This window comes from Acanthisitta chloris, unplaced genomic scaffold (genome assembly GCF_000695815.1).
Source record: "Acanthisitta chloris isolate BGI_N310 unplaced genomic scaffold, ASM69581v1 scaffold33057, whole genome shotgun sequence".
NCBI lineage: Eukaryota > Metazoa > Chordata > Aves > Passeriformes > Acanthisittidae > Acanthisitta > Acanthisitta chloris.
The window spans coordinates 14,688-26,823 of NW_008683758.1; the positions used below are offsets into that span (position 1 = coordinate 14,688).

A 12,136-nucleotide genomic window follows, 5' to 3' on the forward strand; every position below is an offset into this window, starting at 1 on the left:
ATTTTGCAATTTGGTTTTTCAATAATCTGAAATGTTTACTTTCTCGTGTACACCATTAGGCAATGAGAAACCATCTGGAAGACTGATTATCACCAGGAGACAAGTCAAAAAGGGCCTGGAAACCACTAGTTCATTTTAAAGAGAGAGTTTCCACCACTGGCAGCTATTTCATCCTCTGTACTTGCAATTTCTCTGCGATGCCTCTGTGGTTTGGTTTTTCAATAATCTGAAATGTTTACTTTCTCGTGTACACCATTAGGCAATGAGAAACCATCTGGAAGACTGATTATCACCAGGAGACAAGTCAAAAAGGGCCTGGAAACCACTAGTTCATTTTAAAGAGAGAGTTTCCACCACTGGCAGCTATTTCATCCTCTGTACTTGCAATTTCTCTGCGATGCCTCTGTGGTGGTTTTTGATTGCCCTTGTGTTCCATACAGCAACTTGCTTATGTTGTTCTCGCTTCTTTTGTTACAGTTGACGCAAAAAGGAAGAGAAAAGCCTCTTTAAGGGCAGAAAGTATCTGACATGTGGCTATCAACTTCAAAACTTCTATTGCAGTCTTTTTTGTTACTCTTGCTGCCAGGCCCCTATGAGACCTGACAGTGGACATGTACCCCCATGTCAGGATAATCGGCCTGCACTGTCCTCAGACAAGTGGGGGAGGAGCACAGCCACTCCACTGTTGGCCAGATTTCTGGGCATGCAGTGTAGAATCCAGACCTTCTAAGGTAGGACATGACAATGTCCCCCTCTGCTGAGAAAAAAAAAATGTCAGTTACAGCATTGGTCACATCTGACTTCTGGGTATATTTGTATTTTATTTGAGCACCGAGAGGTTGGCAGGTATCGACAGAAGACTTGGCAATGGCAACCAGAGCCAGTGGTTGCTTGCCTGATATGAACTCCTAAAGGCAGTTCAGTGGTGGAGTTTGCTTTCCTTAAGAGAGAGGAGGGAGATTCTTGAGCAGGTTTAGAATGTAGCTTCACTATTTTTATGCTCCCTTAACAAAAAAAAGGTGTTTTTTATCTGTTCACTTCTTTTATCACATTAAAAATTAAGGGAAACAGTCTTCATTCATCAGTTACCTATTATTAGCTTCTAAATGGAGGTGCCTTTGTCTGCTTTTCATAATTTAGCTATAAAATATTAAAGTGATTATGCCGAAGGAAGGAAGTGTGTAACAGAATAAAGCTACTCAAAACTGTGAGGTCTCAGAGTTCCTCATGGAGTCCAGGATAAATTAGGATATATTAAAGAAGTGAGGTCAAATTCTAGTGAATTGATGAATTTTAAAAGTTTACCAGCTTAATAGAGGAAAGTCTTAGAGACTGTGTCCATCTGAGTTGATGTGTATTTACAGGCAGAGACAGACTGCTGTCGAGCAGTTTGTGCTTGTCCCAAGGACCAGCTCAGTGTACAAGAGAGTAACGTTTGTGCTGCATACAAGAATATCTTAAACATTTTGAATTACAGGCTGAAGTGCTTAGCAGCTCCTCAGCCTGCACCGTGCAGTGGAGCTCTATTCAAAGTTCTCTTGCTTTGGAAAACGGAGAAATAAACAGAAGTTCGGATATCAGTTCAAGAATCAGCAAAGGGACTCTGAGGAGCAGGAAGCAAAGTGAAGCTGGAGGGGGTGTGTGTGTTTAGGTTTGTCCCTCTGCTTGGAGCAAACTTGTGCATTGTCTTCATTTTTCATTAATGGTCTTTCACATTCCTTTTTCTAGAGTGATGGACATCAAGTGAGGCAGTTTGAGTCAAGTTCAGTCATTGTCCATTTCTGCTTGTGGAATTTTTAACTAGGTGAATCGTTACAAGATTTTACCTTTACTGTATGACTGTAAAGGTAACACTAGCAAAATGTTGGTCTATGGCTTTTGTGCTTGCTTATCTTCCAGACTGGGAGGGGGAAAGGAATGTAGCAGCTCAGAACAGTAAATAGGATATTCCTGAAAGGAACTTTCTCTTTGTGCACAGTTGCTTCACTGATCATACTGAGCTCTGAGTGAGAGCTTAATTCTCCCAAATCCTTACTCTCTTCTGTGTTTGCTTTGATTTAATAGCAGTGTTTTCATTTGTCCTGTCTTGTTGTCCAGCTTTGAGACTTTATATCCATTCTGCCATGAAGCTGAGTGTTTCATTAGCCAGCTTTTGCTTCCAGTGTCTTTAGCTGCAAAAAATTAGAGAAAGAAATGGGATCAAGGTGCTCCTTGGGTCAGTGATGGCATCAGAGTGCCCTTCTCTCGGTAACTTTGGCCTTGATCCCAACTTGAGTGGAGACACTTGGTGTTTTATACTTTGTGGAAGCTAGAATTATCTTTATTTACATTTGCATGTGCAGCTCTTTTCCCTCAGCATTTTAATACCCTCTTGTTTTCTATTTTTTTTGCACTACCTCTGTTTTTATGTCACGGTTTCCATTAAATACTTCCCTCCCTGCACGTGACGAGGAGTAGTATTCCTTGGATGTAATGTGCAGAATCATGGTATGATGTGTGAACTCTAGGAAAGGCTGAGATTTTAGTAGTCACGTTTAAATTGGGGCTTTTTCCCATTCTTTTCCCTAGGGTGTTTTCTCATTCCCTTGCTCTGTGCGACAGATCATGATTTAAATTCCTTGCTTTTTCCCTTCGCTAAGTATAAACCATCTTGACACCCTGATCATTTCATAGAGCAGCTTCACTGTTGAAGATTTGTCTTTCTGCTGTTTGTCCCTTGTCTCTCTTGTTCTGTGGTGTTATCAGATGCCTGAAATGTCCTTGTGTCCCTCTTTATCCACTAAACATCATCTCTTCTTTTAGTCTTTTTTTTTTTTTTTTTTCTGTCCATGAACTGTGGTGCCTTTTTGGTACAGTTTCATGATAAATCCAACATTACTATTTTTGTTTTCTCATCTTCCCACAAGCATGCTTGGTGATTCAGAGTGTGTATATATATATATATGTATATATGTGCCTCAACACTCTCGGATAGGATACTTAAACCTTCTAATGCACTGGAAACTGGGACAATAAAAGATGCAGTTCAGGATGAAGGTGCACTGATACTGCTTTGTGGGAAATAACTTATACCCTGACTGTAAGCAGTAGTTGTCCTTCATCTGTGGAGGCTAAGAGAAAGTTGTTTCCTTCTGTTCATGTAAGTAATGAGGGAGCGGGTTGGAAAATGGAGTGTAGTTTTTGATTTTTTTTTTTTTTTTTGCAGTTCACATATGCAAATGTAACAAGGCTTTGGTGTATACCCCTCTGTGCTGTCCTGGGTCATGAGTCTGTCTTAACCTGTGGAGCATGCTTGCTGCTCTGTCAGTCTTGCTTTCATCATGCAACTCTTGAAGAATGATTTTGTTGATGTCCAAGTGCGCTCTGGTTTTTTTTAATGGAAGACTTTAAACAAGGAATCTGAGTTGCTATTTCAGGATTTTCTTTAACCTATAATAAGCTCAGATTTGTATGTTTCCTTCTGCAGTGAGTATTATTTCAGCACAGAGAATTTGGAAAGAGACTTCTTTTTGAGGAGAAAGATGGACCAACAAGGCTTTCTGCCTGTCTCCCTGATCGCCAGCTTCCGTCGCATGCAAGCTCTGACTACAAATGCTGCACTCATTCTGGAGGTAAGAGCACTTACAAGCAGAGATATGGAAAGTTTCTTGGTTAATTCTGTGCTACTGTTTCCAGTCAACAAAGATTCCTGTTTGCAACAACAAGGATTTTATAAAGAGGCTATGAATGGCCAAGTTTGTGGAGTTTGATTTTTTTTTTTGGGATGGTGTTGGATATGTAAGGTTTTTACAGTTACAGTGTGCTTCTCACGCAGGCCCTAAAGGACAGTACAGAAGTTGAAACTGTGGATCAGAGGCTAAGAAAAAGGGTTGATCCAGAAAAGTGGCCAATTCCAGGTCCTCCTCCGTGCAGCCTGCCTCCAACTGACTTTTCTCAGCTCATCAATTGCCCAGAATTCATACCAGGCCAAATTTTTGGCTCACATACTGGTAAAGGATTTATTTTATCGTAACATAAGTTTAGGACTGTCTGTCTAGCTTAGGAAATTTGCCTCTTGATACTGATTTCATAATAGAAGTTGTACATTTGGTAAGGGTTTATTCAGCTGCTCTGCCTGCCAGCCCTGCACTTGCCAAGTCACATGGCTGGTGTGGCTGATGGGAAGTAGATAAAATGTCTCTTGTGTGTTATGGCTGTGACCATTCTCTGGAATAGAGAATGATGGACTGCAGTTCTGTAGAAGCAGTGATATAAATCTCAAGTTAGTTGTAAAATCTGCTTCATTTTTGCAGCAGCTGAAAATTGACTCTTTATTTGGTGCATCCTGGTTTTGGATGGGAAACTCATTCCCATTATTAATAGGGAGATGGCTTTGTTCACTGAGAAGTCTTGGCAGGGAAATCTTGTACTGAAACGTTGGTTGGAATTAAATGGGAAGAATGAAGATAGAGTTAGGCAACCATCCACAGAGCTGGAGGATGGCGTGGAGAAAACATGTCCCTAATGATGCTGCTCTTGTTTTCTGAACAGCACATCATTTCTCACAGACTGTTAGCAACTTTCCATGTAAATAAGTTCTTAGAATGGATTTTATCCTGAAATGTTGAGTGAAGTGTGAAAAGCTGTCTCCTAAAAATGACAAGAAATTCTTTGACCAGTGTTATATTGAACCAGAGAGGTAGAAAAATGGTTAAATGAGAGACCAGTGAAAAAACTAAACATTAAAACAGAATCAACCCAATCCACAATAGGAACTGAACTACAGTTTTCCCCTGCTAGAGTCTGCACCAAGTTCTCCAAGAATGGGAAGCCCACTGAGTCCGAAGGAAAACACTGAGACAAGTAATTTTCAGGCAATGTCTAAAGGATTGTCTACCAGTTTGCCTGATTTGGACTCTGAACCTTGGATAGAAGTGAAGAAGAGGCATCGTGCATCCACAGTCAAACTAAAGGTAAAATCAAACCCCTCTAAGTTTTGTTTGAACAAACAAATGCACAACCTGCCAACTTTGAGATTAGAGTGTGAAACAAGGTTTTTCATGTGTGATGTTGAATATGTCTGTATAGGTTGGGTAATTGCTATATAAAACCTTTTCCAACCTAGGAAAGTGTTCCTCTGCCTGACCAAGCAGCAGATGAACACCAGCCACCTCCACCTCCAGAGGAACAAGAACAAGAAGAGCTTGAATTTTTGTTTGATGAAGAGATGGAACAAATTCAGGGGCGGAAGAATAAATTTACGGATTGGTCAGACAGCGACTCCGATTATGAAATTGATGATCAGGACATAAACAAGATTCTGATTGTAACACAGACACCACCGTATGTGAAAAAACATCCTTGTGGAGAGCGTACTGGCAACCACGTGTGCCGAGCAAAAATCACTTCAGAGCTGGCTAAAGTCATTAATGATGGCTTGTACTATTATGAACAGGATTTGTGGATGGATCAGAATGAAAACGATGCCATGATGAAGGTAATTCTCTGGAGTTTTGACCTGAAATCCATGCCCAAATTAATTTCAGCCATCTGCTGTGGAGTTGTAAAATACTGCAGAAAAGTGACAGTGATTTGCAAGTCTATTATCTTTGCAGCTGAAAGCAAACCCAAGTGTTTTCTTGTCACAGACTTGACCAAAATGTTGAATGAGTATTTTTTAGAACTATTCTTCATATTTTGGAGATGGTTCAAGTTTTCCAGTGTTTTTTTTATTGTAGGAACAGTTTGTTTCATAACAACTGCAAACCCCTATCCTGGGGGAGGGGACATGTGTCTGAGAAGGAAATACTGAGAAGAAAGTAACAGTCAATGTAAAGTAGTTTCAGATTAAGGTTCTGTGTTGACTTTGGAGCTTGTTAGAATGGAGTTACCTAAACACGAAGTGGTGAGGGAAGGGAGTTTGTGCACAAAGAGGGAGGAAGCAGCTTAATGGACAAATGGAGCATGTGGGTACAAAAAAGAGCTGACACAGAAATAAATGTTGAGAACAAGAGCAAGAAATAATTTTTTAATTGCAAAGGGAATGCACTAAGAAAATCAGCAAACAGGAAGAGAGGACAGTGAGAAATAGCACACAGCAAGAGAGAATATTTTGTTGTTGTTCTTATGTTCTTAACAATGATTTAAACAAGATTTTTCACACCCAGCATGCACATGCACACATGTCCCACCTGAGACAGGTACACCAGTAGTTGTGTGTCAGTTCTGACTTACTTTCTCTTCAAGAAATTCACCTGTTTCTCAGGATGATATCCCTTACCCTGCTTTGCATTTACAATTTGCTTTCTCTAATTCAGCAAGAGATTGAGAACTTTAAGAAGCTAAATCTCATTAGTAAGGAAGAATTTGTTAGCCTTGCACCAGAATATGCTGAACCAACTCCAGAAGTTCCTCCAGGACCTCCAGGGTTACAGAAAGGTAACTAAAAGTACTTGGTGTTTTTTAGAATCTCTGTAATACAGAACAGCTCTGTAGGTGTTGTAACTCTTTCTGTCTGTGTAATATTTTGGTTCAGTCAGCAGTCAGAGGGGCTTTTCCTTTCAAATTGTCAGTAGTGTGGGTTCCATGGAGTGAGAGGAGCTGGTACTGGTACCTCTCAGGCTATCTATGACCCATCTAAAGGCAGTGTCCTGTTTTGTTGTCACTGTAGAGCAGCACCAAGTTCTTTTTATGTAGCTTGGAGTTAGCAATGTGTCAAGTAAACTGAGGTTGTGAAACAGTATTTTTATGGGAGACAGGGATAGAAGCAAGTGAGATCAGAAGAATTTTTACTTGTATCATAACCATCTTGAGCAGTCACAACATCCAAATCTCATCTCTTGAGGCAATTCTGATGCTGCAGTAGTAACATTTACTAGAGCACGTGCCAGTAGCATCTATAAAGCAGTTCATTAAACCCACCTCACCTTCTCCTTTCCTACTTATTTAGCAGAGGAGCTGGCTAGAAACTTCCTTGGTCTTGAAGTAGCTCCAGCAGACCCCCAGGAATAGCTCGATCGCTGCCGACAGCCGTTCCCGATTCCCCCCGTGTCCACCCTGGCTTCATCCTGAGAACTCCTCGCACCCCGAGGCTGCAGGATCCCAACAGAACACCCAGGTTCTACCCTGTCGTGAAGGAAGCACGATCCTTCGATGGAAAGGTAACTGGAAAAACATATCTTTTATTACACCCCAGGAAAACCCTATCAAACTCATGTTTGCACAGAGTTGAATAAGAATTAAAAGGCCAAAAGTTAACTGCTTGTGCTTTTTTTGTTGTTTACCTCCAGAGTATTTGCCATACTCATTTTATTTTTATTGCTCTTAAATGTCTTCTGAGTTTTCTCTGTAACATTTCTTAAAAGTCCTCGCTGAAAAAGTGTAGTGTCTAGAGATTTTTGATTTGTTGCATAAGACTAATCTTTGGGTTATGAAACTGAAGCCTTGTGACTTCATAAGTGTCAGATAGTAGAATGTAAAATTTTTTAGAACTTTGTTTTAAAGAGGGAGAAAATGAGGAAATAAATCCTTCCTTTTCTGTCTTAGACTCCAAGGAAAAGAAAAACACGCCACAGTACGAATCCTCCCTTGGAATGCCACGTTGGTTGGGTGATGGATTCCAGAGACCACAGGCCAAGAGCCTCCTCTGTGAGGTAAATTATTCCTTTGTGGATGTACAAATTTTGTTTGCCGTTAGTCGTCACGGCTAACAGAGAAACAGGCTGTGATAAAAGGCAATTTATAAAGTGGAAGTAAGAAAAGAGTGATCAGGAAAGACAAAAGCCCTGGAGTACAAGGCAAGTGAGACTGGCTGTTCACAGCGTTGTTGATCTAGCAGCAGTAACACTCCTTGAGGCACCAATGTGCACTTCTGTCATTTTGCCTTCGAATGGCCATTTAAAATCAGGCATTCTGCTAATATTGAGTTACCATAGTCCAAAAACTGCCTGGTTTTTTGATATATTGGCACAGAATCTGATTTTGAGGTGACCCAAAGGCAGTGAGTGTGACCCCATGCACTGTGTCAGGCACCTGTACTGCACTGACAGCTCTTGGGTGGGTCAGAATAAACTGATTCTGTGGGAGACCTCTGCTTACAGGTCAGAAATCTGTTTTTTCCCTTCAGCAGTTCCAATGCCTCACCTTCAGAGGGAGCTCCACTGGCAGGAGGTTATGGCTGTACCCCAAATTCTCTTCCAAAATTCCAGCATCCTTCCCATGAACTGTTAAAGGAAAATGGCTTCACTCAACAGGTGTACCACAAATATCGGCGAAGGTGCTTAATGGGTAAGTTGCTCCGTGCACTTCCTAAAGTTTTAAGTTAAAATACCAGTTTTCTCCACCTTGTTTCTCATCCTTAATTGTTCTTGGGAAAGGAAAGCAGGTTTCTTGATGCTTCTGTTTTAGGAGCTCTGCTTTCCATTGAACTTTACATTCCCTGACAAACCAATTACCCTCAAATTTAAGCTCAAGTTACTGAAGATCTTGTGTGTGTATTGCTGAAGGAAAAGCACTCAAAAATTAAAATACTGCTTCTGTTTTTCCCTTTCTTTCTCCTTCCAGAGAGGAAACGGTTGGGAATTGGCCAGTCCCAAGAAATGAACACACTATTTCGATTCTGGTCCTTTTTTCTGAGAGATCACTTTAACAAGAAAATGTATGAAGAATTCAAACAACTTGCTCTAGATGATGCAAAAGAACACTACAGGTATTTTTTCCCTGGAAGTGAAAAACTGTCAAGGCTTTACCATTCCTTTGAATGAGTGTGAAGTTTCTGTTGATCTGAAGTGAATGTTTTTTAGTATTGCCTTGGACTCTTTGTAAATCTTTAAAATAGTAATGGGTATGTTATTTTCAATAGCAAAAATCAGTAATTTTTGTGCTTTGCAGATAAATAGCTACAACTGCAGCATTTCCTGATTTGTAATCAGTCCTGAATTCTACAGAATCCTGTAACTTGTTGATCATGACAAGTCAGCTCTGTACTAACCCTCCTAGATTGTTCCTTCTGTAGGTGAAGACATTCTTGACATCTTTCAGCTTGTTCAAACTGGTTCTTGCCTTATAAAAATACCAGGAAAATGACCAGAAAGGAAATTGCTGCTGTCCTTTAGCTCTTGGATATTATTCCCTTCCTTTCACCCAGTTCCCTCACCTCCATTTCTTTGAGCAAAAAAGACAAGTTCATACCTCTCTGTTCTGTTCCAGGTATGGCTTGGAATGCTTGTTTAGATTTTACAGCTATGGCCTAGAAAAGAAATTCAGGCAAGAAATATTTGAGGATTTCCAAGAAGAAACAAAGAGGGACTATGAAGCTGGTAATTATCCCAGGCCTGTCACTGCTCACACTGGGGTGACTTTAGTTGGGAGATAAGCCTGATTCCTTGGCACTGACTTGGTAACTAACCCAAGAGCAGCTCTAGTTCGTGTTCCTTTTATCTTCAGTTCTCTTAATTATTCACTAGTAACTCTGTGTTTCAGTTTTCAATTAAATGTGACCTTTGTAAATGGGTAAAATTATCTTTTTCCATTACTAGGTCAGCTGTATGGACTGGAAAAATTTTGGGCTTACCTAAAATACTCTCAGCACAAGACTCCAGCTGTTGACCCCAAACTGCAGGAATACCTGAGTAAATTCAGGAGACTGGAGGACTTCAGGGTGGATGTAAGTTTCAATACCTATTTACCAATATTTTTACTGCAAGGTGATGTGAGAGCAGCACTTGATTCCACCGAAAGGCAACTTTACAAACCTCAAGGGCCTGATTGTTCCAGCCCTTTAAGTCTGTGGAAAGGGGAATGTCAGGCTCCACAGCAAAACTCCTAACAGGTTGCCCATGTTTGTTTTCAGCCTCCCATTAGTGAAGAATCTGGCAGGAGGAGATCAGTTGCTGCGACAGGTGAGGATTCAGGTCATCGCAGGCATCAGTCTAAACCTCCTAAAACACTTGTTGCCACTAAACCTGCCACTGCCTGTCAGTCCCAGGCAGTGGGAAACACTACCAGTGGGAATACTGTGCAAGCATCCACGGGCTGTAGCAATGCTGCCACAAAATCTATAGAAAGTGATGTACCAGAAAAATAGACTTCGGATCAGCTTCTGCCCTTGAGAATCGACTTTTACATCACTTTCTTTATTTGGAGATCTTCAAGGTGAGCCAATCTACTACAAGATTTAAAATGTATGGAAAGACAAAGGATTGGATTCTCTTTTTCACAGGATTTAGTTCCAAAAACACTTCCCCTAGGAGAGCTGCTCTTGGTTTTGGGATCATCGGTAGGATCCTAGGGAAGATTCTTTGGCTTCAGTATTGCTTTCCTCAAGCTTTTGTTTACAAAGAACTGCATTCCTTGCATATGCAAAAAATACTTTGGGGGATGCCTTACATTTCAGCTCAGATTTCTTACAGAAGGTATGATACACCCATGTTATTTACTGTGCTTTCCTTACCCAGAGTTCCCCGTTACTTGTACTTTACCAAAGCATAAAAGATGATAAGGAGAATATTGAATGGAAAGGAAGGATATATGTGATTGGTTTGCTCTTGAAGCTAACTCTTGTTTGTGCGAGGCACACTGGAGATTGCGCAGCTATAGGTGAAACTGCATTGCTGGATTCTATTTATAGTTTCTATTTTTTGTGTTCAGGGTCTCCATGGTTAGTATTTTATTAAGTATGGAGTCTGAGTGGACAGAACTGGGATAGTTTGGCAGGTATTTCCTTCAGTACTGGTTCTTTAATAACTCAAGCAACAGAAAGCTACAGGGGGGAAATTGAGCTGTTGATTTCATAGTGTCTTAACATACAGTATCTACAGTTTGTGCAGGTTGTTAAAATAGCAAACTATTCAGATTATTCTGGGCTTGAGAGGTGTCTTCGTTTGAATTCTCTTATGAACTCTAACAAGAGCAGCATCATTTAAAATTTTTTTTCCATATTCCAAGTAATAAAAATTTAGCTTGGAGGGAAACTGAGTATTCCTTGTAAATTTTAATTTTTATTTGCTTTCTTTTGCTCTATCTGAATGAAGTTCTGCTTAAATTGTGCTAGCTAAGCCTAAGTGATTTCAAACAGGTCTAAAGACAATTTCACTGAATGTAAGTTATTGAAATACAGATCCATTTTTATAGCTGAAAGATGGAGATGTTCATAGCCTGTCATGTCTTATTAACCTCACTACTTTGTTTGTGAAGGCTCAAGAAAGAACTGAGTCCATAACTTACCTCTTCCAGGGGCAGGTGAGAGGAATTTCAGCTTTTTGTTAGTTAACTTGTAAAGGTGAAAAGTTATGTCTAGCACAAATGCCTTAATCTGACTGCGCAGCCAAGGACTGGGTTTAAACTTCTGTCCCATCTCAGAGCTTACAGCAAAGCTGTTAATTCTTCAGTCATTGTCTTGTGGCTCTCCCTGGAACAAGTGCTGGATGTTAGCAGTGGGTGGGAGCAGTGACCATCCCCACACCTGATCCCATTTCAACACAAAATCAGCCTTTTGTCAGTGGCCTGTTCTCAATGAATCGAAATGAACACATACTCAGATTGGAAGTTTAATCTCCTATAAATATGCTGAAGTGACACATCTCAATCCTGTGTTTGATCCATGCCTTTTGCCTATCCATGAAAATGATATGAATGTAAATTTGGATTGAAATTGTATATACAAGTAATAAATTTAAGATATTTCACTTTTTCATTGGAAAAAAAATGTGCAGATTATAAGCTTCTAGTGTGTGTAATTTTGTGATATCTTGAAAAATTTTATAAAAACAACAAAAAAACCCTAATAGTGTTGTACATCAACTTTTTTTTTCCCTCCTAAGTGTGAACTAAAAAACCAACTTGGAAGAGTGTAAGGCTGTAGATTTGCATGGGAATTTCTGGTGCATTGAGGTATTGGGGAAACTCAGCCTGCTAAAGGCTCCAGTGATTCTTGGGATGGGAGCCAGCCTTCCTCAAGTTGAGTGTTGATTTGTTGCTGTTACGTGGCTGTTTGTCAAAGAAAAATATGACAGGTGAGTGCTAAATATGGCAGAAAGCTAAGAGAGTGATGAATACTTTACCTGCTGCCCTCTATAGATGTTTAGATAGTGTCCCTTCAGTGAGGTGACAAACAACACACCCAGCTCCATCCACAGCTCTGGCTTCCTCCTTTCAGGAA

At 40.3% G+C, this 12,136-nt stretch overlaps 1 protein-coding gene across 1 annotated transcript in view; it reads left to right on the forward strand.

Moving 5' to 3' along the window:
• Window positions 1-10,063, forward strand: part of LARP1B (La ribonucleoprotein domain family, member 1B) — a gene marked incomplete at its 5' end in the record, with an annotated part of 19,093 nt that extends 9,030 nt beyond the window's left edge. Inside the window, 13 exon segments of the mRNA XM_009079065.1 lie at window positions 3,467-3,611; window positions 3,815-3,989; window positions 4,780-4,952; window positions 5,105-5,476; window positions 6,297-6,417; window positions 6,929-6,975; window positions 6,978-7,139; window positions 7,525-7,631; window positions 8,105-8,265; window positions 8,542-8,686; window positions 9,187-9,296; window positions 9,516-9,643; window positions 9,830-10,063. Coding sequence (XP_009077313.1) covers window positions 3,467-3,611; window positions 3,815-3,989; window positions 4,780-4,952; window positions 5,105-5,476; window positions 6,297-6,417; window positions 6,929-6,975; window positions 6,978-7,139; window positions 7,525-7,631; window positions 8,105-8,265; window positions 8,542-8,686; window positions 9,187-9,296; window positions 9,516-9,643; window positions 9,830-10,063 — 2,080 coding nt within the window.
• Between the last annotated feature and the right edge of the window lie 2,073 nt (window positions 10,064-12,136).